This window comes from Aythya marila (genome assembly GCF_965140915.1).
Source record: "Aythya marila genome assembly, chromosome: 5".
Classification (NCBI taxonomy): domain Eukaryota; kingdom Metazoa; phylum Chordata; class Aves; order Anseriformes; family Anatidae; genus Aythya; species Aythya marila.
The window spans coordinates 56146484-56171032 of record NC_139046.1 but is presented as its reverse complement, the minus strand read 5'-3'; the positions used below and the strand labels follow the sequence as shown (position 1 = coordinate 56171032).

At 43.7% G+C, this 24549-nt stretch overlaps 1 protein-coding gene across 2 annotated transcripts in view; it reads left to right on the top strand.

Annotated features, from left to right (window-relative positions):
• The window catches only part of LGR4 (leucine rich repeat containing G protein-coupled receptor 4), a 73734-nt gene that overhangs the window by 25662 nt on the left and 23523 nt on the right, over positions 1-24549 (top strand). For both annotated transcript variants that reach the window (XM_082761478.1, XM_082761477.1), the window contains exons 2-4: positions 4062-4133; positions 19052-19123; positions 20582-20653. In XM_082761478.1, coding sequence (XP_082617604.1) covers positions 4062-4133; positions 19052-19123; positions 20582-20653 — 216 coding nt within the window. The remainder of the gene's footprint in view (positions 1-4061; positions 4134-19051; positions 19124-20581; positions 20654-24549) is intronic.

Sequence of the window (24549 nt, the reverse complement as noted above, 5' to 3'; positions counted from 1 at the left end):
GCAGCGACCAGAACCAGCCACGGGGGGCTGCTGGAGTGGGCTGCAGGCTGAGGACGGCAAATAGGGGCTGGGGTGCTGCTGCTTGGCTTTCTTTCACCTTTGGCCAGGAAAAGTTAGACTGTCGTACCCGGGAGAGCGAGATAACATTTCCAGCAGTTTCTGCGAGCTGCCTGTTTGACTCGTTCGTTTGTTTGCTTTCTTCCTTGGTGCGTTCCTGGAAGAAGGACAAAACCTGTGTGTTACTGGGGTGGGCGGCTGCTGCTGTGGCTCCTCAGTCTGGGTGTGTGAGCCTCAGTGGCCCTGTGGGTGTCCGGCCCGGGCAGCAGCACCGCTGTCGGAGCGAGCACTGCGCCGCCTCCACGGCTTCTCCGCCTCAAGTGGCGAAACTCACGGCGGCGATAGGGCCGTGATTCACCTTATCCCCTTGGTGCGGCTTCCTCTCGCTGAGGCAGTTGCCACCTTGGGCTGCTCATCCCCGCGGTTTCGGTGCCAGCTCCGTGCCTGCTCACGCCCCAGCCTGTCTCGCTTGGAGGCGGTGAGGGAGCCGCGGCGCGCTGCGGCTCCCCGGCACAGATAAGCCGAGTTAATGGCTAACTGCTGAAAGGCGCAGCTCTGCCCTGCGCCGTGCCTGCGGGACGGGGCGCTGGGCTCACTGAGAACAAGCCATTTAAGCCTTTCAGATATTTAGCCTGAACTTCAGCGTACCGGGAAAATGTAGGGCAAGGTTTTTTTCCTAATGGTGGCCACGTTCGTAAAGTGTTGCCTTGCTGTCACATGTGGATGTGGGTCCCAGAAGGGACTGTGCCTTCCCCTGCTTGCTGCTCTTCCAGCTTTGTGGCAAAGCATTAGGACACACTCTCCCCAGGTACAGAAAATAGAGGGTGTCTGTTTCAGTACAGCTCATGGATAGCGTTGATGCTTCTCAAATCTTCACTTTTAAGGTGCTCTGATTAGTGCTTACATCCAAAGAGTCTACTCCCTGTATTAAAATTAGAGATGCTAACGCTCAGAGCTACAGGCAAAACATTCTTTGCTAATTTCAGATCCCAGAGAAAGCTGAAATTACGTCGAGTTTGGATGTCAGCCATGCGAGATGTGTACATGATTTCCACTGGCTGCGTGGACAATTGCATGTGAAGTTTCTGAGGATCAGGCATTTCTGGCTCTAGAAACTTCAAGGCTGTTGCTGTCAGATGGGCGGGATACCGTATGGCTGTCCTGAAGAGCAGCAAATGTGGTTGCACGCAAAATCCTTGACGAGGTGATATGTATTCGTTTGGGAAGTGCTTTCTGGGGATGTGTCCTGCTGCCCTGTTTTCACTGCCACCATTTCATACGGTATATGACAATGAGGATTTTATACCACCTGGACGGGCTTCTGAGAGGCTTTACAGGAAAAAAGAGTTGTGGTTTCCATGCACTCCTTACTATTTCTTACGATTCACTTAGGGTCTTTGCTCTCTTCTCAGGCTCTTGCCCTACTCATAAATGCTTCCAAATGGACAGTGGAAAGGCCTGTGTGGTCGTCTGGAAGGGAAAAGACTAGCCTGGTTGTGAGAAACGCGTGTGTTGGTGACAATTTGAAAAATGTACGTGTGTGTCGGGGCAGGGGGGCAGAGAGAATGAATGCCGCAGTCTCCTGTGGAGCAGACAGCTGACGGTTCATGCATCTGATACTTTTATTTGCTTTTCTGCACAAGAAGAAAAATGTCCCCCCACAGCAACTGCGGCATCTCGTGGTACCCAAGCTGCTGGTGAGATACAAAGCACCTTTTACAACAGGCAGACGGCAGAACTCAGAAATAAATCATCTCTGATTCAGCTCCTCCTCGAGTGGGGCGAAGGCACCTCTATTGTGCTGCAGTGAATTTTATTTTGGTCATCTCTCACAACTGCATTTGCTTTCAGTGTGCTGAACCTTATTTTGATCTCCGTTGTGCTCGGTTTACATCAGTTTACTGGCTGCTGAGGAGTAAGTCTCTTGGCTTACATTGGGGTATGTGTAAATGGAGATTTAGTGTATGTAACGAACAGGTAGTTGAAGGAAACACTGCATCCACATTTCAGGTAGCAGGGTAATGTTAGTGCCAGCGGCAGCTAAGGCTCAGTGCTGCTCCAGAGGGAGAGTGGGGGCAGCAAACCATAGTGATGCCACTTACTTACCGATTTCAACATAAATTCATTGGCATCAGTTGACTTTGTCAACTGCTGTAGAGAAAAAATAATTTTTTTTCCAGTAACTGTGCTTTTTTTTTCTTTATATGGTACTTTCTGTTGTCAGTATAAACACGGAAACTTTTTTAATGAGCTAGGTTAGACATTATGGTCTGGCAATTGGAGGAATAATGTGGGCATTCTTCTCGAAAAGCGGTTTAATTAGCTACTGCAATGACTTTGATGGTCAGTTATATGGTGCTGACATGGCTTTTAGTTCGTCACAGCATGAAAGGAGGCACAGATACCCTGAGATACCATTTCCTTACAAGCAACACCAAGCCCTTTGCATGCTCCTTGCTCTCCTCTCAAGCCAATTCTGCCCCGTCCAGCACCAAGTCCTCTCCGGGGCTGGAGCCATGGAAGAGTATATCCTAATGATGAAGAGTATATCCTAATGATGAACCTGGCCAGTTTCATGAGGGGGTTGTTTTGGCTGATACAAAATGGTTCTTCATGGATCTGTGCACTTAGTGCGCAGCAGGGAGAGTCCAAACTGACCTTCCTCTGCTTCACCAGAAGAAGCAGATGTTTGAAACGCGGTGGAGGCTATGGCCAGGCTAGGATCATCCATACCTTGCAGTATTTTAGTGCTGGCACTTAATCCTGAGGCTGAGCCTTTGAGGTGGCAATCAGTCTGCTGGCTCGCATGCAGTCCTTAGGCCTGTGGCTCTTGATGTGAGAGCTTCAGGGTACTTGCTGAATATGGGTGAGAAGGAAGGGGTGGTTTGGTTTTCTTTGGTTGTGTTTTACCCAAAATACTTGGGGAGGTGACACACAGATGCTAGAGGACGACAGTAGTGTTCGTTTGGAGGACAAAAAACAGAAGGCTGGGAAGGCTGTGCTAATGAACATCACTGGATCTGTCTTTAAACTACATTAAAAAAAAAAAGTAATAAAGTAGAAAGTAAGAACGTGGGTTATGTCATGAATTGTTAGGCGGTTATTAGTTTAATTATCAAACTGGATTGTTTTTGTGCTACTGTTACTTCTATTGAGTAATGGCTTGCTTTAGGACGAGATTATCCCTGGTGGTTACGTAGATGTGTGAACTGAGGTGATGGCACCAAGTTTGCCACTTACTGCTTATGTGGAAAGAAAAAAGCTGAACAGGTCTGCATACCTATCATGTAAGCACTTGCTGCCGGCCTGTCTCTGCTCATGGACTGAAAATGAAATCTGCTTAAAACTATTACCTCGAGGACGTCTATAGGTTTTGTAGAAAAAATGACTGTGGTAGAGCTGGGACATGTTTCTGCTCTTCTTGTCAGTTGCTCCAGAAGCTGTTTGCCAGAAGCTTTTTATTAAGTCCCAATATATGTTTTTTTGTTGATGGTGTGTCTTTTTTTTTTTTTTTTTTTTTTTTAAAGACATTGTGGGGTGAAAATTTGCATGGTGGGTGGTCACAAGCACAAGCTTTTTTTTTTTTTTCTGTAATTTTTTCATATGCTGTGGTTTTCGAGCAGCCTTAATTGTGTGTTCAAATTGTATACACGTGCAAGTTGGTAAAAACTAGTGCTGGGGATAACAGTACCATAGAGACTGTTCTGTACACGTGTACCGTGCAGTTTACAGTCATTGTTTTGCTTGTAGTTATCAGAAAACATTTTTATCAACATTGCATTACATAGGCCTTTGCTGCGACCAGAGTCTCAAATTACTGTGCTTTGAAAGTTTAGCATGCAAATTTCTAGAAACAGATATTACTGTTTGATAATAAATATTCTTTTTTTTTTTTTTTTCTGGTCTCCTGCTGTCTCATCAGGCTTACTTTTTTCTCCTCCTTTTTCTAGAGTGGAAAAATCCCTTACTGTTTATTGACAGATCTGTGTTTTCTTCTTCCACAGAGATGTGAGCATGAACAACATTACAAGGCTACCAGAGGATGCGTTCAAGAACTTCCCCTACTTGGAAGAGCTGTAAGTGTTTCACACAAGTTAGTTTTGCTACAACATCAGATGGCTGTGTAAAGTGGAGGGTGGGTGGGGAAATAATACTGAGTTGAGCTGTGAACAGAGAAAGCAATTATACGTTAAAAAAAAAAAAAAAAAAAAAAGTCCTCTACATGTTTGGAAACCGGAACAGTAAATGCTACCTACAAGGGACTTTTTACAGTAATTATTTTAATCATGACTAGAGTGATGACATATCTTAATTACAGCGTTATCCAAAGATAACACGAGAGGTGTGTAATTACCATTGTTTCCGATGGAGCTGCAGTGTAGCTGTTGCATAACTTCCATAAAATATGTTGTTTCAGTTACTGAGCAGCTCGCTCTCTTTGCCCTTGTAGGCTGCAGAGAGTGTTCACAAGCCCAGCCTGACCTGTTTCAGAACCTGAAGTTACATGGTACAGGACTTACTGTTCTTAGTTTCTCTGGCAGAAGCTCTCTCTCCAGCTCCCACTTACCTCCTGTCCCACTTGCTTTTTAGCTTTAAGTTTAACTTAGGTGGTACTTGCACTTCTGAACACTAGTCCCTAGCTTGTGCTTGATTCTTGTGCCCAGTATTTTGCTGAACCCAAGTCTTCACTGGGATGCCTTTGCAAAGGCAAAATCCTGAACAGCCCAGTGCTAAATGAGATTGGGTTTGAGAGCTGTCTGTTTTCAGAGTCAATAAACAGGGAGGAGGCTTTGACTTTGAATTACTACTTTCATAAGTACTATTATATGACAAGTAACTTCTGTGTGCCTTAGTTTCCTTATCTTTAAAAGAGGGCAGTGGTTCAACCTTTTCCTGAGAATGCTGAGAACTTAGGATCATAGAACCACAGAATATCCTGAGTTGGAAGGACCCATGAGGATCATGGAGTCCAACTCCTGGTACCACACAGGTCTACCCAAAATTTCAGACCATGTGACAAAGTGCACAGTCCAAATGCTTCTTAAATTCAGACAGGCTTGGTGCAGTGACTCCATCCCTGGGGAGCCTGTTCCAGTGTGCAACCACCCTCTTGGTGAAGAACCTCTTCCTGATGTCCAGCCTAAACCTCCCCTGCCTCAGCCTGACACCATTGCTGCGGGTCCTATCACTGGTGATTAAGGAGAATAGGTCGATGCCTGCCTCTCCACTCCCCCTCGCAAGGAAGCTGTAGACACTGATGAGGTCCCCACTCAGCCTACTCTTTTCTAGGCTGAACAGGCCCAGTGCCCTCAGCTGCTCCTCATACGTCTTCCACTCTGAGCCCTTCACCATCTTTGCAGCCCTCCTCTGGACACTCTCCAACAGTTTCACGTCCTTCTTGTACTGTGGTGCCCAGCACTGCACACAGTGCTCGAGGTGAGGCCGCACCAGCCCAGAGCAGAGCGGGACAATCACCTCCCTCAACCGACAAGCGATGCTGTGCTTGATGTACCCCAGGATATAGTTGGTGCTCCTGGCTGCCAGGGCACACTGCTGGCTCATATTCAACTTGTTATTAAACACAACCCCCACAACTTCCAGTAGTAAGCAGAAGAGAAGCAAAAAGCACTTTATTTTCTTTTGCATTTTCGCAGTGTCAAAGTAGCATTTCTCATAGCAAAGAACATTTAAAATACAAAGTAAGGCTGTCCCTATTTGTGACTTCATATAGCCTGAAAATACGAATTCTGTGTTAAGAGATTTTTTTCAATAAAAGCACCTTGGGGAAAGAAGAGTTCAGTTTCCAAAAAGAGATGGGTCCTTACGAAGTAGGGAAGCATTGTTCCAACTGTTAAAGAAAAGGAAACTGAAGCAAAAAAGGGAAACCATTTGTAGAGGGCAACCTGATAAATTAACCCTACAGCAAAACTACAGATAAAACCTGGAACCTTTTAACTCTAGTTATCTGCTATAACTGCACCTCCTTGGAACAAAGGTACTGAGAAGCTGATAGAGATGGCTCAATTGCTCTTGAAGAAAGGCTTATGTATCTGAAAGCTTCTCTGTGTCTGTCCCTTGTGCCGCAGCTACACTGATGGGTCTAATCAGGTGTTCTGCCTCTACTTAGAATTTTGGTCTCTTCTACGTCCTGATAATGTAGCAGCTACCATTCCTGATACACACACATGTCTGATTCCACTGTGCTTTAAGAGACTCTGGTTCCGGTCATTGCATTTGTGAAGTGTAGATGAATGTCAGATGAACTGTGTGTGAGATTCCTCATTTCATGCTCAACAGGTTCTGTTTCCTTGCACATTACTTTAAGTATTGCTTACTTTTACAATATAGTCTAGAAAACCTGGCAGAAAACAGATTTACCAGAATTTCCGATGGTGCATATGCACAATTGACACAATTTAAGAAAGGCTGTGGTATGGCATGAGTAACCAATTTTAAAAAATGAAAGGAAAAAAAAAAAGAGAGGCCCGGGGGAAACTTGCTTGGCTCAGAATTTGTATTGGCCAGCACTCCCTATGTGCTTTATAATACGTGCTACTGTGTGGCTGTATCTTTTGTTAGTCTATATTTGTAGGCCATTTGTTTTCCAAATTCTTTAGCTGTATTTCACACCAAAAGTAGAAAGAAACAATTCTGTTTTCTGAACTCCACCCCCAACTTCAGATGACTGTGGGAGCCTTTATTTTTTCACTATAAGTAATTAAGCAATAAAACCTAACTGGTGGGTGTGCATATTGTGTAACTTCCATAAACCCAGGGGCGTGTCAGGAGGTAAAGAGAAAAGGCAGAGCCTTCAGCCACCATCTATTGTGCTTATTGCCCAAGAGTCGTTTGCTACATGCACCTCATTGTCCCCTTAAATTCCAGCATTTCATTTTGCAAAAAAATAGACCGGCATTAAGAATTAGATGTGAACACCCAAAAGCTTTAAATCATTCCTGGCGTGCTGACTTCAAGGTTAAATCAACTTCTGAAAACAACAACAACTTTACAGTAAAAATTAGACTTGCCAAAGGTTCAGACGTACTTGAAGCGATCATAGATCCTTAGTACAAAACAAAAAAAAAAGGTTTTATGTTATGCTTGAGTTACCTCTTACAAAAGGTAGCTGTTTGAAGCTGATGTTCCACATGAAGATGTGGGAAGGAAATCGTGTATCAGAGTAGGTGAATCAATCTGTTGTTTTACCCGTAGTTTCTTCTCCTCTTGGAAAGACCAGCCAGCACAATTATGCTGTAGAGAGGTAGGAGAATCTCTAGAAAGAGAAGTTTTTTTGTTTGTTTGTTTGTTTTAAAAAACTCTCTAATTGACAATCTGTCATGTGTAGGAAGATAGGAAGTTGACCAAGAGAGCAGAAGATAAATAGGCTATATCTACATACTCTTCTCTTCAAATTTTCTTACTTGAAAACCATGAAGTGAGACTTGTGAGTTGTTAATGTTTCGCAGCAGCAGCCTGCTTACAGCTGGAAGCCTGCTTGCGGAGCCTCTGGACCTCTCCACTGGCAGTGGGAAGGTTTCTTCTTGTTGCATGAAGATCTGGTTATGGTCATCTGTGCACAAGTCAGCTCCAGGTTCCCTCGCTTCATTTCATGCTCTTCCTAGAGAGACTATAACAGGCACTATAAGGTAGACACAGGGCAGTTTACCTCCCTGTCAGAAGTAACTAGTACCAGATGTGGCACGTTTTGGCTTCATTCTGCTGATTCCCTTTTCTCTATGGGAACAGGGTACAGAAAGCGTCTAGTCTTGACTTTTCCTGGTTGTTACTAGAACAAACGGTTGTACTTCCCAGTGTACAACCACGATTTTCCCTCTCCACTCAAAGATGATTTTCAAACTTTCTTCCTGGATTTTGTTTACAGTTGAACAGATCCAAGTTCTGACTGCCAGGCGCTAGCAAATTTGCTTTTTCAGCACACAAACCTGGGTGTGAGTCTCCATGCCAAATAAAGAGAGACGGAGTTAAAGCAAAGTGGTGTTGAAATCTGTGCTGGAAGCAACTTTTCCATCTAGACCTTTTCCCAAGAATTACATGCCTAAAGCAAATGAGAATCCCACAAACTAATGGGAATGCAGTAAGTACCACAGCGCCATGGATACCAGTAACTGTCTTCATCCAGGAGATGAGCCCCACACACCTTTTTCTTTATACCATGGGAGAGCATGGCTCTCTAAAGCGTGACTTTAACCCTGCTGTTTGTCAAATCCTCCAGGAGATTAGCCCCTTGAAAGAGTTAGTTAATATTGCAAAATAGTATCACGGAATTTAATTGAATGTAAATGGGAGGCAATTAAATGTATTATGTAGGCAACTGAGTCTTACACAGTACACATGTGGAGAGGATGGGATTAAAAAATGCATTAGGAGTTCTTTAATATGGAGCTTGTCATCCCCTTAATGCAATTTGGTAGTCTCGAGAGATTTCAGAGGATCGTTTTCCAAATCCTAAAAGGAATGCTAGCAAATAAAAGTGAAAGAAGTAGCATACCAGGTTTGTAAAAGCTGGCTGCTCCATTAAAAAGTGTGTTCCACATTGGTAGAAGGTGGCTGATTTGGCTGCCTGAACATCTTCATCCAGTGCTGTTTCAAGGTGTGTTGGGTTTTCTGACCTAGATGCAGGTGGGAGACCGGTGGCCTCCTGGAATGGCCACTGGAGGCTGGCTGGAAGAGGACATCTAATGTGACACTAAATGGCCATGTTTAGGGAGCTGATTGCATGGTGAAATATCATACTTGCAGGTATAGTCTGAGGTTTTGTGCCGCAAAGGTACTGTTGTACCTGAGTCTTCCTAGGAGGTACAAAGCAAAGCATTCCAGCTGTCTGCAAGCCAAATCCGCCCGGTGGGTTATGTGCTCCGCGTGCCCCTGCTCACAAGCTCGTGCATGTTGCTGCACAGTGTGCTTGCTTACCATGTGTCTGTAGGATTCTTGCACTATTTATAAATGTTATAAAAATTCTCCATTTCTGTGTAACTGATACCCATCTGGAAGTAATTTGCAAATGATTGAAACAGCAATGGTCAGAGTCAGCGAGGAGCAGACCACCAAGGGTTTTGCCACAGCAGTTAAAGAAGTGTATTCTCCAGAAAATGTTAACATAAATATGCTACAGCCCTGAACTTGATATGGAAACTAAAAATCCTTGAAGAATTTGGCCACAGTTTTCTAACCACACCTTAAAGTATTTATAGAAAGCTAGAAGGGGAAAATATAGCTAGATAATGCAGTGTTTTTAGAAAGCAGGACCCATTTTCCAGTGTGAATTCTTAACTAGAAGAGCAAGGCTGTGCCATGTTTTGATGCTTTTCTGAACTGTTTTAGTTCATTCTAATATTTAAAGTTATCTGAAGGGGAGTCTGAAGGGTTTTGACTACACAAGTTCTATTCACTGCATCGGTGGAAGATCTGCTGGATTAATTAAAAGGCACTCTCTCATCAGGGAAGGCAAATTGAAATGATTTTTATTCTTGGCAAGTTTTCCAGTTTGATTTCAGAAACATGCACCACTCAAACAACGCAAATGTTTCCTTGGCTTCATGACCTTTTTACCACAGTTTGATTTCTGCTCTTAACCTTTTAAAGCATTGTCTTCTTATCTGCCCTGCGCTGTTGAATAAGGTTTTGACTCGCTGCCTTCTGCTCAGCGTGAGGTGGTGGGGAGGCAGAGCAAAGTGTGCTGCTCATCTTCAGGCTGCTGGTGGCACAAGCGTGTGGCTGGCAGAACAGGAGCATCGCTCACCCCAAGCCAGCCAGCCAGCCTTGGGCAGGGCTTTGCACTTCCACAGAGGTCGGGGAGGATGCTCACTGCTCTCCGACTGCAAGTTTCGAAGAGCGTATCGTGCCCAGTGTTGTTGTGAGGAAAATCACCACTCCTGAAGGGCACCAAGAGACAGCAGTGCCTGGTTACCTTGAGGATGTGTGCTGATGCCAAGGGCTGTTTTGTTTCTGGTTTTTGTTTGTATGTGATGTGAAACAGCCTCTCCTCTGTGACACTGTCCTTGAATAGTTTTTATTGGTCGTGGGCAAATTCGATTGAGATTTCTGTTTAATAGCTGGTGAAAGTGGTTAGGGAATAGGGAATGAAAGTGACACAAAGAAAAATTTGATCTAGAAAATGTTTCTCTTTTCTGAAAGACAATGCATGTCTGCTTTTTCAGAAGTGAATAAACAGCAAGCAAGAGGGCGTGCAACTGTAGTTCTTCAGGAAAAGAAATAGTAGGACTGAGAATGGCTTGACTATTTAATTATATCTGTGCTGATTACAGCACTAAAAGGTCTTACTGAAACATCTCACACACCCCTCCCCCCAAGCCAGAGTCTCTGATCGTGGCTTCTAATTGGCAAAATACATTTGGAGAACGTAAGGATTAATTAAAATGCGTACAGGCAGTGGGAAATGAGGTGTTTGGGCCATGAGGTTGTAATCAGGAAGTATCTGCAAGGGAAATGTCTCGAGTTCTTTTTCCTCTTGACTGCAGCTGAAGATGACCACCTGGCTGAGATGGCCCAGCTGCCTGCTTTTGTAGTATCTGCTCCAGCGTGTAATTGAGACGGTCCCTTCCTTCTAATTTCTGCTTCGGTACCAAGCCGTGTTATCCTTCAGGAGGGAGGGGGAGCGTCGGTCTGTTTTATTACTCGGGTTGTATGAATAAGGCACGTCGTGGAGTTGTGCCAAGGCCACCGAGGCTGAGCTGGTAGCTCGGCACGCAGCAGCTTTCCTCACCTGGCTGCGGAAGCATTTGGTGGAAGGAGGTTTTCGTCCTTCAGTGCTCGCAGTGTAGTGTAGGGATGTTGATAAGGTGGTGTCATTCCTCTCCCTTCCATAAACACAGCTAGCCCCGGGGCTGGTAATGGGAAGCTGGGGACAAAGGGCTCATTTTGAGTAGAAAAAGAAGGATGAGTCTCCATGAGAAGAGTCGTCCTGCTGACTTGGGTTGGCTGACGTGTGCTAACGGAGGCTGTGGTTGAGCATCCTCTTGTGAAACAGAGATGGTGGAGCACACAGAGAGCTCTTGCCAGCTGCTTTATTGTCAGGGCAGCCCGTTGAGCCGTCCTGGGTGGGTGTTTCAGAAAGAGCCAGCTGACGGTGGGCTGGAAGCCGACGTGTGCCCTTGGTCCGTCTGCCAGCCCTGAATATTTGAACAGATGGAGGAGGCCATTTCTCAGCTCGCTCCCTCCAGCTTGAATTCCGAGAGGTGAGGTTCTAATGAAGAAAATGTGAGGTGTAGGTTTCACGTGTGTTAGCAAGTTAAAAGCCTAAGCTTCAACTTGACCAGCTAGCATACATTAGGAACGTTTGCAGCCTTGTGTGTGCTGGAGCTTCAGACAGCGCGCGGCGTGTCGCAACTTGCACCTTCGCATTCTCGTCAAGACAAACCTCTAGGCGAAGACTCCCAAGTAGAATTAACCACAGTCAGCTAAGATATTTTTAAACATCACCTACTTGGTCTGCGCTAGATGCTAAATGATGTTTAAAAACATGTTGGCCAACCTGTGTTTAATTAATGTTTTCTTATCTGTGTGAGTCCTAAATCAGTTTGATTCGGGATGAGTTTCAGACCTGCTGATACAAGAGCCATACTTTGGTGGCTTAGAAAGTTCTCACTGTGCTTCACAGTCGCCTATTGTTTTCTGTCTGAGGGCTGAACCTTACGGCGTCAGGCTTCGAGACCCATCTCCCAAGCCAGAATTGATTACGCTGCCTCAGCTGCCAGGCTGGGGCTGCCTGAAAGTAAAAACCAGGTAAGAAACTTCTGGAGGCCGAGTAGCAGCCTCAGAACCTCTCAGGCCAGGCCTCCCCAGTTGCAGGGGTGTCTACAAAACCTAGGTATTGTGTTTACCCAGTATGCATCTGAAGTGGTTAGAAAAATGGTAACAGATTTAGTTGCCAAATGTATGTTGATTGAATCCACTTCCACACTTTGCAGTGTCACTTGCTAGATGCGTGGTCGTTCAAATGATCCCATGCCTGGAAAATCAGTAAATGTCAGGGCGAGATACAGGCTGTATGGACAGAATAAAGCAGCTTTGAGGATTTACTGTCTCAACTGACCTCTTGTTTTCACCTTCTCATGTCTAATTGTCAAAGAATTTCATGATCTTGGAAACCCAAGCATCCAAATAGCAGTACCTGCCAGAAGTGCAAAGCTGTAGATGTTTCAAGAGCTGCATCCTAGCTGGTGAAAACATGTCTTGGTTGCCTTGATATCTGTGTTTCTGCTTTACAGACTTGGTAAGTGACGTGTATTTATAGCTATGAAGGAGTGTGTTGGTGCTGGAAGAGCTTCTGTCAGCTCAGTGTAGCAGGCCGTGTGCCGATCCACGCAGGCAGCAGAGGGCCTGTGTATGTCGCATGGCCTGTGATGATGTTGGTTTCAAATCCACACATCCAGCTTGGAGAGTCCGAGTCCTCTGAATTGGAGCTGTCAACCACAAGTCCTCTGAGAACATCAGAGACCCTGCTCAGCAGCTGGCCCACCGCTGTGGAAGCCATTCCCGTAGCACAGCCAGGTGCTCCTGATCTCTCAGCATCCACAGCAAAAAGAAGTTAGTGCTCAGACATGGCTTTTGGAACCAACAAGAAGAAATAAGAAAATCTCCCCAAAAAGTCATCTCTCTCCTCTCCAGCGCTGGCTTATTTAAGTTTGGCTATCGTGGTGAGGAATGTGGGATGTTTGTCTCAGGTAGCTCCTTCTGTAACCTTGATGGCGTCTGTAACAGTGCCAGTTTGGGCTCAAAGAAACATAGAAATCCAGAGCGGCAGAACATAGATAGCATGTACAGACCCACCCTAGTGCTTTGGGGTAGCTGTCCAGGGAAAGGTTTAGCTGGCCTATAGTACAGCAAAGGAAGGTTAGTTATCATGACACAATGCAAGACATGCAAAGATAATTAGGGAGAAGATATATTTTATAAAATAAATTCTGCTTTCTGCTTTCAAGGTGGGAGAAATTAAAGTTGTTTACTGTAACAACTTGTCATTATGACTGCAGAATAGTTGTTACCAATTTTCAATGCAGCATGTTTTTACTGATTTTTAGAAAATTTCTGCAAATTTCTGTTTGTTTGTTTTTTCTGTCTTTTTTTTTTTCTGGTGAATGCCAATTGGGAGTATTGTGGCAACTTGCTTCAACTGCTCATATTGTATAATAATTGTTATAGGTTATATGTGTTTCCTTAAGTGCACGGCCCCTGATGGTCACCACTTCAAGGAGGCCTTGCCCAAATACTAGGCATCATTCAATTTGTAGGCAGTATCTCACAAATTAATGACACCTCATTTTGCATCGAGGAAAGTGCTCGCTTTTTTCAATATCAATAATTTTCCCATTAACAAGAAAAGAATATCACTATAAATATTCTGTGATAGTCCTTGAAAAGGAGCATCACACAACCACGTTTTGTCTTGCAGTAGGTGCTAGTGACTCTTGCTGAATATCAGTGTTAGAAATTATGGAGAGGCTGTAGACTTTCTTTTGATCGGTTTAGTTTACTTTGTTGTTTTAAATTTCAGGTCAGGAATACATTTGGAAAACAAACTCTTACCTTGGAGTTCACTATAGTTTCTAGACAACTGGAGACGTGAACAAGTCTCAGGATGGGAAGTGCCTACTCAGCCTGATGGAGCGGATGCAGTTTCAGTGCTGGTTGTAGTTGTAGACCTCCTTTTTTGGTTCCTGATGAGTCTTGGCATATGTAATCAGAGTTCTATAAGTAACGGCTGAGGCTGTAGAATAAAGAAACCAGTGCAAGAAAAGGAGATGAGGATGAATGCATTTTCCATTACCAGAAGCAGAATAAAGTATCCATTAAGTTATGCTAAACTGGCACGGAAGAATTGGAGTAATCTGTAGGTTATTGATTTGCTTCACAGCAGTGCAGCAGGCTGCAGCTGACAGAAGTCCCAAAGGGGCCGTTTGCTTCTCACAGATAGGCAGAGTGAAGTTTAGTCCAGCAATACTGCTTCCACTTAAAGGCATGCCCCCTTCTGCAGCTGCTGAGGACAGGCAGGAGCTGTCTGCACAGGCGTGTGCCCTCTCAGGGGATTGCTGCACGGGAGAAGCAGGGAGCCTTTGATATTTTCCTACAAATGTCTGTACCTCTTTTGTAAAACTCAAGCCTTTAGGAATAAATTGCAGGATGTAACTATGGATCTCCAGCGCTTTTCGCTTGTTGAAGTTAGAAGGTGAGTGTAAAATCATCATCCTCTGCCTTTTCTGTGTGGCTTTAAAAAAGCAGATAATCATACATTTTATCGATTCTTTGCACTTAAGAAAAAACTGAATTCCATTCCAAAGTGGCTACTTTGCAGGAATAAGTGGAACATGAAACTCTTTTCCTAGGTCTGAGAATTTAATCCGTATTCTCCATTAGGTGTATCTGTAAGACATTTTCAGTCGTTACTCCTGAAGCGGGAGAACTTGAAGCAAAATTCAAATTTGTGAGTGAAGCACAAAGAACCCTGAAAAAACTGATGGCAGGGGTACAGGCACTTATATAAGGATGACAGAATAGTCCGGTGGAAGACAGCAAAAATGTAAAGAAATTGCCAAAGTGTGAGTGGGGAAGCAACCAAATGTTTTCCTGTAGGATGAAAGGATGTAGCTAAAAGTTGGAGAATTAAAAGGAGACGGGGAGCGGGCAGAGAACCAGTGGCAGACGGTCAGAAAGGTTGACTGGACCTTGAACAGGAGTCTTGGGTCTCACTAGAAAGCAGCTAAGAAAAATAATAAAAGTTTGTGATTTCTTATGACATGTAAAGCTTGTCAACATAGGAATTTTCAGTTGAGAAAGCCAGATTACAGTTGATGCATGGAAAAAGTAGCCTATGTATTATTATGGCAGACAAAGACTGCCAGGTAGTTAGGAGCACACAAAGGTGGAAAAAAAACAAACAACAACCTGAACTAAATTAAAAAAAAAAAAGGCAAAACCTCTCTCTCTCCCTGTGTGTGTATGAGATAGGGAGGTTTTCAGAAGGACAGGAGGAGACGTATTCTTTGCTCAAGTAACTCAGGTTCAGCACCATCTGGGATGAAAGACAAACAGAGAGGTTTCCAAGATGTGTGTGTTGCATCCTGTCATGATGAGAGTGGTGGTTTTAATTGTCGTGGCCAAAGATGCATCCGTGGGACATCCTCCCTGATTCTGGAGTGACATGAGTGATTGACTTGGCTCAGTTACCATGCAGCAGGGTTGCCAGAGTTCATTGCAGAACTCTTAATTTCCCAAAACAGAGGAAAAAAAAAGTCTTTGCTGCCTTCAGAACAGTTTGATTGCAAGAAGTGATGCTTGCTGTGTACTCTGGGAACGAGATACCGTGGAAGACTGTTCCCCAGCCAGATTGTATCCCAATTTCTGTAGTAACAACAAGGTGTCCTCTACATCTGGAGATCATTTACTGTGCCACTTAAAATAATGATTAGAGTGTATTGGTCTCCTACCAGTAATGACAGGATAGCAGAGGGATTTTGCCCTCCATATGTCCTACTTACTCTGTTATGCGAATACACTGAAATCAGTTTTGTCCTTTTGGTTGTGTCCAAAATGGCAAGAATTTTATCCCAACAGTAGTCTATTAAATTACATTTTTACTGTCTGTCTCTGTAGGCAGACCTATTTTATAGTCCGAGGCCTTTTGGAGAAAGCTCTCTCTAACGTTGATGTGACTTAGTCTGTAGTCAGGCTGGCCGACTTCCAGCCTCACTCTCTCAGTCTGCTTCCATTCAAAAGGAAGAAAAGGATGGGTTCTCAGTTCCTGACAGCGTAGATGTGGGGCTGCCTTCAGGTGTCACCTCGGAGCAGCTCGGAGGTGTCCCACTGTGGTGAGGAAGTGTCCAGGACTGGGCCCGAGCAGACCGGGCAGGCTGCTGGGAAGAGGTTCCGCTTGCTTCTGTCTTGCTGGGCTTCTGAGCCTTGGTAATGCTGGGATCTTCCTCAGCCTGCTTACCCCATGTTTTTGTGAGAGAGAAACAGAGGTGCTTTATTTCGATGTGTGTCTGAATATATAAAAAAATTATACTTTAAGCTCTGAATGTGTCTATTTTTCAGACATGCTGTAAGGAGGTACGTGGAAAACCCAACCGTGCTATTTCAGTGACATTTCAATGCACGTGCTGTATACGCGCTACGTTACGTGCCATTATTTGCTCTTTTCTCCCCTTAAAATGAAGCTGATCATGCAAAGAGAAATCCCTCCACCCACCCAGCTGCTGCGTGCTGAGGGCGGCGTCCAACACATTCGTCCTTGCCTCGTGGAGAGCTGCAGCTCCAGCCTCCTAACGAGCAGCTCCGCTCCCCAAGGCTAGGACACGAATGATAAATGTATATTTGGCAAACTGATTAGTAAAGCCTTTGCACACTTGGCTAGTTGTATCCTGTTTCCTGGAAGGCTGCCAGATGGAGGAGAAACGGAAATGTATTGGATTGCAGTTTTTTTTTTCTGCTGGTTGGTTGCAAAAGGCTGAATAAACAGGAGTTGCCTTGAGGTAGGCTGAGTCTTGCTATTTGAAGTCACGCAAGCCTTGCTTTGGCTCGGTTGTACTTTGTTTCCAGTGCTCTGTAAATTGTGTTAGGGACACTCGGTGAGTGACACTTGGTGAGGCTGGGGGAAGGTTGTTCAACTGGCTTTAGTTTAGCTTTCTAAAACAAATCATAATCCTGAGCCTCTCTGGGAGGAAGAAATTACAGCAGATGCCTGATATGTCACACACCAACCCATTTAACTGGAAACCTCAGCAGAGCTGGAACCAGAGCTGCTTGACAAACATTCATCAGGACTGCTGCGTTTTGAAGCGCGTGTTAGGTAATCAGCATCCACTGTTGTTTCAGTGCCAAAATAAGTCAGTGCTGAAGCCTCAGTTAAATTTCTCTTGATTTCAGGATTTCTATTTTGATGTTTCGAATGCTTTTTAAAACAAACATGTGTTCTGCAGATCGCTGCCAAAATTACTGGTGTAGAGACCCAGCATGTTTAATCTATTTCTTTTAGTTTACAGTGACCTTCTCAGGAAAATGTTAAAACAAAAGCCATGAATCCTGGAACATTTTTCTCCCCACCCCTCCTTTGAGGTGTAAAAAAATTGATTTGGGGTACCTACTGGCAACAACATGAATTTGGGGAGGCAGATATTTAGTTGCCATGTGGAATTTTTCATTCCTATTAAAAATTCAAAGTATTTGGAAAATCATATCACAACTCCCAAGTCCCGAGGTTCTTTGCAGATGGGGCATTTCAAGAATAAGTGTGTGTTGTTTCTCCTTTTCTTCTGGTTCAGGGCTGCCCAGTTATATACAAGCCACACGAGCTTTTCCCAGCAGTCAGCTCTCTATTTTTTTAATTATTATGATGATTTGTAAACAGCAGGTGATGAGCTTTAAGCATGCTTGTGATGATGTTGGAGCTAAAGCTATGGCGACTGGGGTGTGCATAGGAATGCTGGAAACTAAAAGCAAGTTCTCTAAAAGAGAGTAGGATCTTCAGCTACCATCCTGTTCACAGTGAGCAATCCTCTTCTCCCTTTACTCACAAATGAAATTGTCTGCCTTTGACAAATGGGTTTGATAAACATAGCTGTAATGCTCTCTATTAGGCAGCATTTGATTAAGCCATTAATTCTGCTATGAGCAGATTGCGATCGGGATCAAACGCTCTGGGTGATCGCTGCTATGTAGTTAGAGAGCAAGATAAAATGTAATCGCGTAGTTTTGTTAAGCTGATACTTCAGATGATGCTACTTGATTTCCTTATTTTCCTGGTAGAAATGATATTTTCTCCTAGTGTGGCGGTCACACCTCAGTTCCCGGTAGCAGTGGCGTGTCGTGATGCCCTTTGAAGCACCCATCCTGCTTCTCAGTTCTGAACGCTGCATTGTACGTGGTATCCCACCAGATAATTTCTTTACACAGCCTCTTCCAACACGGATTTTGCTTAGCTTGGATATGAAACCGAGTCCAAAAGCAAAGACTTGGCCTGAAGTGATGGCACCTTTTGGCAGCTACTGATCACCAGGTGTTCTGCATTGTCCTTACCCCTAAAACATACACCTCGTGTCACAGCTATCCGCTGCTCAGCAAAGGTTGGACCACACGGGGTCTGCTGGTCGGGATGCGGGCAAAAAGGTCATCAAAAAACGGAAAGGGGGATGGGAGGAGCTGCTGGAAAGCAGCTGTTGGGGCTGATGTTCCTGCTTTGTCTTCTGCGATGCCTCCTGTATGGATTGCTGCCTATCTCCCGGTTATTTTCCCAGTTGGGTTGTGTTAGCATCCCGCAGTCCAAGGCTGAAAGCAGCCTTGGTTGGAGGCAGTGGGATTACTGCTGAGGATGCTGTTCCCTTCCTTCTTCCTCGCTTCCCAAAGCAGTTTTCTTTCTGAAAGAAATATCCGAAGAGCTGACAACAAAGTGAAAGATGACCAAGACAATTGTCTTGGTGATGTTGGCAGGCTTTCTGACAGCTGTCAACGCTGTAGATGTACGGCCTGCCTGGGAGTACTGTTCACATTTGAGACTTCAGTACAAACTATTCCCTCCCTCTCCTTAGCATCTAGCTATTTTTACTTCACTGCAATTTCTTCAGAAACTGCTGCATAGATTAAAACCACATGTATATCAGAGCATGTGTTTCACTGAAGCAATGCTGAAAGCCTGAGGAATTGCACTGATAGTGGGAAATGAACTTTTCTCAAACCTAGTACCATAAAGAGATTTTTTATTGTTCTGTAGTGCTTTTTTTTTTTTTTTTTTTTTTTTTTTTTTTCTAGCCTGTTTATCCATGAGTCTGAGAGTATCCCGGTTGTGAGAAGCGTATAATGACTGAAGCAACTGATACAAACTTGAAAGATCATAAATATAGCATAAGTGAATGCAAAATACCTCGTTGTGTGCAAGATTTCTTGTGTTGGTGATTTGTCTTGTTAGATGATTGTAGAAGAACTGTATTTTATGACTAAAATTATTATTACAATTTTTTTCCAGGCGACTGGCTGGCAATGACCTTTCTTTTATCCATCCGAAGGCCTTGTCTGGGTTGAAAGAACTCAAAGTTCTGTAAGTAATCGGGTTTTAGAGCTTCATAGCTAGCTGTATGCTTTCTTATTGCATAGTCAGCCTATTTACTGATAGGCTGCCTTGAGATTTCTTTTCCTGCCTTTCTATATTGTGTCCCGTCCCCATCCCCACAAAAAAAATTTACAGAGCTCCTACACTTTATATAAAGCCTAAACAGAAATTACTACATCCAGTTAGAACACTGAATTTTTTTTTCCAGATGTATAGCTTGTAGCAGAGGAATCCTAAGAAGGAAAAATCCTAAGAAGGGCATATAAGGCTTTTTTGTTGTTCTCCACCCCCACATCTTATTGCATCAGGTAGTGCTAGTGCTTACAGAGATTTATGATACCGGTTGAACTTTGCACCGTACCCTACCGGAGATAGGAGTCATTCTGAGAGTTTCATGCTGCTTTAGGTGAAAATGACTTACTGTTGTAAAAAAAAGTTCAACTGCTTTTCCATAGCTAAGGATAAAAAGAGCTTTATGCTCTTTGGGGTTTTAGAAACCTCTACCCAGAAATTGTAGCATTTATGCAGATGTAAATATTTCCAATTGCTGGTAGGGTAACAGATAGTTAATTAAACAGGTATTTAAATAACCTAATGACAAAGGACTTTGAGGTTCTAAAGAAAGTAGCGTAAACAGACAGCATAAGCAGGATGCAGATTAGGGAACTGCTGATCTGCAAAGATGTTTTGTGAATTGAACGCACAATATGAAGGCCCTTGGAGGTATCTCCGTTGGGATACTCAACTCTGGAGAAGCCTGAAATTCTCGCAGTTCCTGAAAAAATTGGTGTTTAGATATTAATTAACAGGCAACCTTACATGTCCAATTACAGTTACCCTAATATGCACCAAAACCTAATAATATTACATAATGTGTGAGAATCTTAATTATTTAAATTCTCTTCATATGAAAGTACCCATCATGCCGTGCTATGGTGTCCATAAAAGAAATTCTAAAACTACAGCATAACTTTAAGTCCGCTTGGCTCTAGTTTTGTTTTGTATCTTTTTAATGTTGTGCCCAGAGGTGCTTTGTTGTGAATAAACTTTGTAAATTAGATCGCTAACGCATTGTGTATTGATGCGGCTTTAAGAAAAATTAGAGGTTTGTGTATTTTGTAGCATGTATAGGATGATTTCGCAAGAAAATAATGAAATGTCATTCATTTTAGCAAATTTGTACTAGCATTAAACTGTTTGGCCTCTTCAGTGAGTTCTTGGGAATTTCAGTGTATTATGTTAGAAGCTTCTTCTCTGCAATTTAGTACCATTAACGAGTTGCAAATGCAGCTCAAGTAGACCATTTTCTTGTTTCATCGTTGTCTTTTGGTATTTTGTCTTGATAATCGCACGTGCTTTTATGTGCACCATGAGCCATGGGCTCTGCTGTTTGTATAAAGATGATTGTCAAAGTCTACTACACTGACGCACTGGAAATTTTTACAGAACCCTACAGAACAATCAGCTGAAGACCGTACCTAATGAGGCCATCAGAGGATTAAGTGGTTTACAGTCCTTGTAAGTTTTCTTACTTTGCTTTTCTTCTTGCATTGTTCTTCAAGTTCCACTTTTGGTCACGTTGTACAAATTTGCTTCATTCTGTAAACTCCTGAGGTATAATCGTTTATGTAATAACGTACCCGGACTTTCTGATATTGCTGTTTCAGCCAAGGCAAAGATTTCCAAGTTCACAAGGTATTGTATTCATTGTCCTTGGGGTGATCCGGACCCAAACTCTTTCAAAACCCAAACCCGGGTACATGATTGCTGTATAAATGTAGAGGTGGTGCAGTTAAGTATTTATCATTCTTATGCATGTCCTAAGGTGTTTTTGCACAACGTTTTAAAATTGCTTAAATGAATCATGCCCGAGTCTTTTGTATCTGGAGGAGGAAAAGGGGTTTCTGGGAAGGAGCATTGCTTGAGACATGCATAGTATTGGTTTTACTGGAAGGTGTTGAAATCACATAGACAGTTACAAACGCCTCAGCCATTATTGCTAGTTGCTCATAAGGTATTTCGTATGTGCTTATGCTATCTCATGGCTTATTATGTTTTATAAAGCATTTTAATCAGACCTTAATAGCTAGCTACAGCTCTCTAGGTGGTAGATACTTATCACTGATGAGGAGGCGGAGGGGGGAAGGGTTTCAAAATTTTTCCTCCTTTCTGCTTACCTACAGAGAGAGGGCAGATTATCTGTTCCCTCTGTGCCAAAACTCAGGTTTCTGGCGAAGATCCTGTTTCTTTGTGTTGCATCAGATTACGGAGTAGTTGTGCAACTCTTGCAAAGGTGCTTTCTGCATTCCCTGAGCTTGGATTGTGGCCACCACGTTCTCATGGTTGCTCCTGTATTCCCGCCTTTTCCATCTCGAGAAACCCCAAGAAGCTGCACAGGGCACTGTGAGACTGGCTGCAGGTTATCCCATGGCAGAGATAATGTGTAATGGAGCAGGACAATGTGTAATGGGGGGTTGCTGCTGCTCATCTTAGGGTTGCAGTCTGCTTGGTGCAGAGGTTGTGTATCGTAATGTAACCCCTCCAGATGACATGGTATGAATAACCCTGTAGTAAGATTTCTAAAGAAGCAAAATGCCTCCCTCCTTGCTTCCAGCGCTTCTGAGGTGCCAAAGAAGAAACTGCTGCTTCAGTAAATACTTGTTTTCTAAAAATAATCCATTTAATTTTCGATGAATATGCTTTTGTCTCTGCTTATTTGCAGTAACGTTTGTTCTGTATTTGAAGTTCAAAATATTTAATCTCCAGTTGTTGGTTTGGTAATTTTATGGGCAAGAGAAAAAGGTCAAAGTTAAGAGGAAAATAATAAAGCCATCATATCTCTCTCTCTTCTGAAATTATTATACTTGGATATGATTAGAAACAAGTTGTTCAAAAAAGCAGATTTTTTTTTTTTTTTTTAAATCACTGATTATGCAATACCAAATAATAGAGATGATATAATCATGTGATACAGTGTCATTGGTAGTGAAACATGAAGCCACAATTCCAAGTGTGGTGATGTTTGCTGTTCTGGGAGCTTCAGTGTTCGTTGACAAATGATAAACTATCAATTTTAGGAAGGTCCAAAAGGAGGAAATAGGATTAATAAGTAGCTAGATGTTTGTTTGTTTCTTTTTTCTGAGGAAAATCAGATTGTGTTTTCAAGAATTACTGTGAGAAATACAGTGGAACAATCCAGTCTGGAAGTCACTGACTATCAGTGTCAGAAAGTCCAAGAGTTTTCTCCTCTTTTGAGAAAAGCGTAGTGGGAAATGTGAAGCACTTTCCCTGTGTGCTCAGTATACTTCACCAGAATGCATTTCTGTCATTGTCGTGTTTGAGGAAAACTTTCAATTTCTTCTATCACTTGTAAAAATTGCAAAATAGTTAGGCAGATCCCCTGCTAATGTAGACAGCACCTTCTGGCAAAAGAATATTGGACTGGTCCTCCGAATTTTGGGTGAGCATGGAAACCTGAATGCCAGCATGCTGCTTTATTTAGTAAAAAACAAAACAAAACAAAACAAAAAAGCAAACAAACAAACAAAAACTTTTGGAAAGAATGTGTCAAAAATGGATTTAAAGCTCCTGAGCTGCTCTGACCTTCTAAAACAAATAACTTGTTGCAGAATATGTGCTTCTACCTCTTTTATATATAATCTCCATCCAAAAACTGCAAGTTTAAACATTGCTTAACTGACTGTCTTTTGGCAGTTGCCCAGTTTGCTCTAAAGGTGGCTTTAGGGGGATTTTTTCTTGGTGAAGACACAGTTTGCCTGTTCATGAAACTTCAGAGTGTATTGATAATCTGAGCTTGGTTTGCAGCTCCCAGAGAACCCCGTCTCGTTTCAGTCTCAGTGTGCTCCAAGTCCCGGCTGCGTAGGAAGGCAGTTGCCACATTGTGTGCGTTAATGAGCCCAGTAAACATACCTGGGTTGAAATAAATGAGATGGTTACAGGAGCTTCATGATTCCTAGTGTTTATACTATAGCTGGAGAGTAGCCAGTGTGGTTCAGAGTACTAAATGACAGCTCTTTATTTTCTGTTTATATTGGATATTTTCCCAGCTCTGGCCTCCTAAAGAGAGTTAGAAAAGAGTTATTATTTATGAAAGTGAAATTTTACCGAAAGGAAGAGTTCTGGTGAGTGGAAACTCACTTCTTAGCACCTCGGAATAGCTTATCTGGCAAGATAAGCTCTTACATTGCGCGGTGCAGCGATACCTGTGGGCAGAAACTGGGACCGTGGGACTGCGCTGCTGGGATGGGAGCCGCCAGCTGCTTGTGCCTGCAGCTTTGGGGAGCAGAGAAAGCTGACGAGTAAGGAGCTACACGCGGAAGCAATACTGCCAAGCACTGACGGTGTATTTTTGTTACTACAAGGTAACGACGTGGCATCCTGCACTGTTTAAGTCTGGGAATGGTGTTGGAGAGATTTATCAGCAGTCCGAGGGTCACACGGAGAGGGGCAGCAAGGTGGTGTGCTGCTGTGATGGTGTGTGCAGATACTGAAAGGACCGGGAAATAACTTCAGAGGGTCACTTGTTTCAGTGCTTTAGTGTAAGGTGTGTGTTGGACTGCCATAACTTTTTTTTGGTAATACTGCTTCTCCTGGGATTTAACCCAGAAATGGTTCCTTAAGCTACAGCAATTTCCACGATTCCTCTAATTTACCCCCAGAAACACAGATAAACTGATTTTTTTGTCATAACACAGGATTTTCTTGTGCAAACCTGAGTGTGATGAATACTGAAATTATTGCATTAAAAAAAAAAAAAAAAAGGCAAGGAAAAAAATCAGGTGCTTTGGAAAAAAGGAACTGTATCCCATCTGAACTCAGAAAACGGATTGCTGCTGCTGTTGTCAGGTACTTGCCATCAAACCTGTGAGTCATTTCTGAAAGCTCGTCAATGGCCACCAACCCGTCAGAGACCACGTCTTGTAATCGCAGCCGGGGAAGCGCGGAGCTGTTGGCCCTGCACATGTGCGCACACGCCCGCGCGCGGGGAATGTTGGAGCGCTCTCCAGGACCGGTTCAAAGCACCGCAGCCTCGCTGCTGTTCCAGATTCCCAAACGGTGGTGCTGGGACGGTGCCAGTGCCGCACTCGGCTGCGGTAGCTCCTGCCTTGCTCCGTGTGTGGGCGTTCACCCGAGCTGCAGGTCCGTGTCCGCGTGCGCCGGGCCAGCCGTGAGCATCCGCGGTACCCAGCCAGCTCCGAGTGGCGTGGCCCTGCCGGGGAGGAGCTGAGAGCTGAAGGCTGGGGTCCTGCTGCAGGACAGAAGGAAATGAGAGTGGCACCTTGCTTCGCAGGGCGAAGGTGTACAGTAAGAGGGTGGGAACAGAGGATGGAGGCGTATTTTGACCACGTTTTAAATGCGCTGTAGCACATGGCTGCTGTAACCTCGCATCTCTA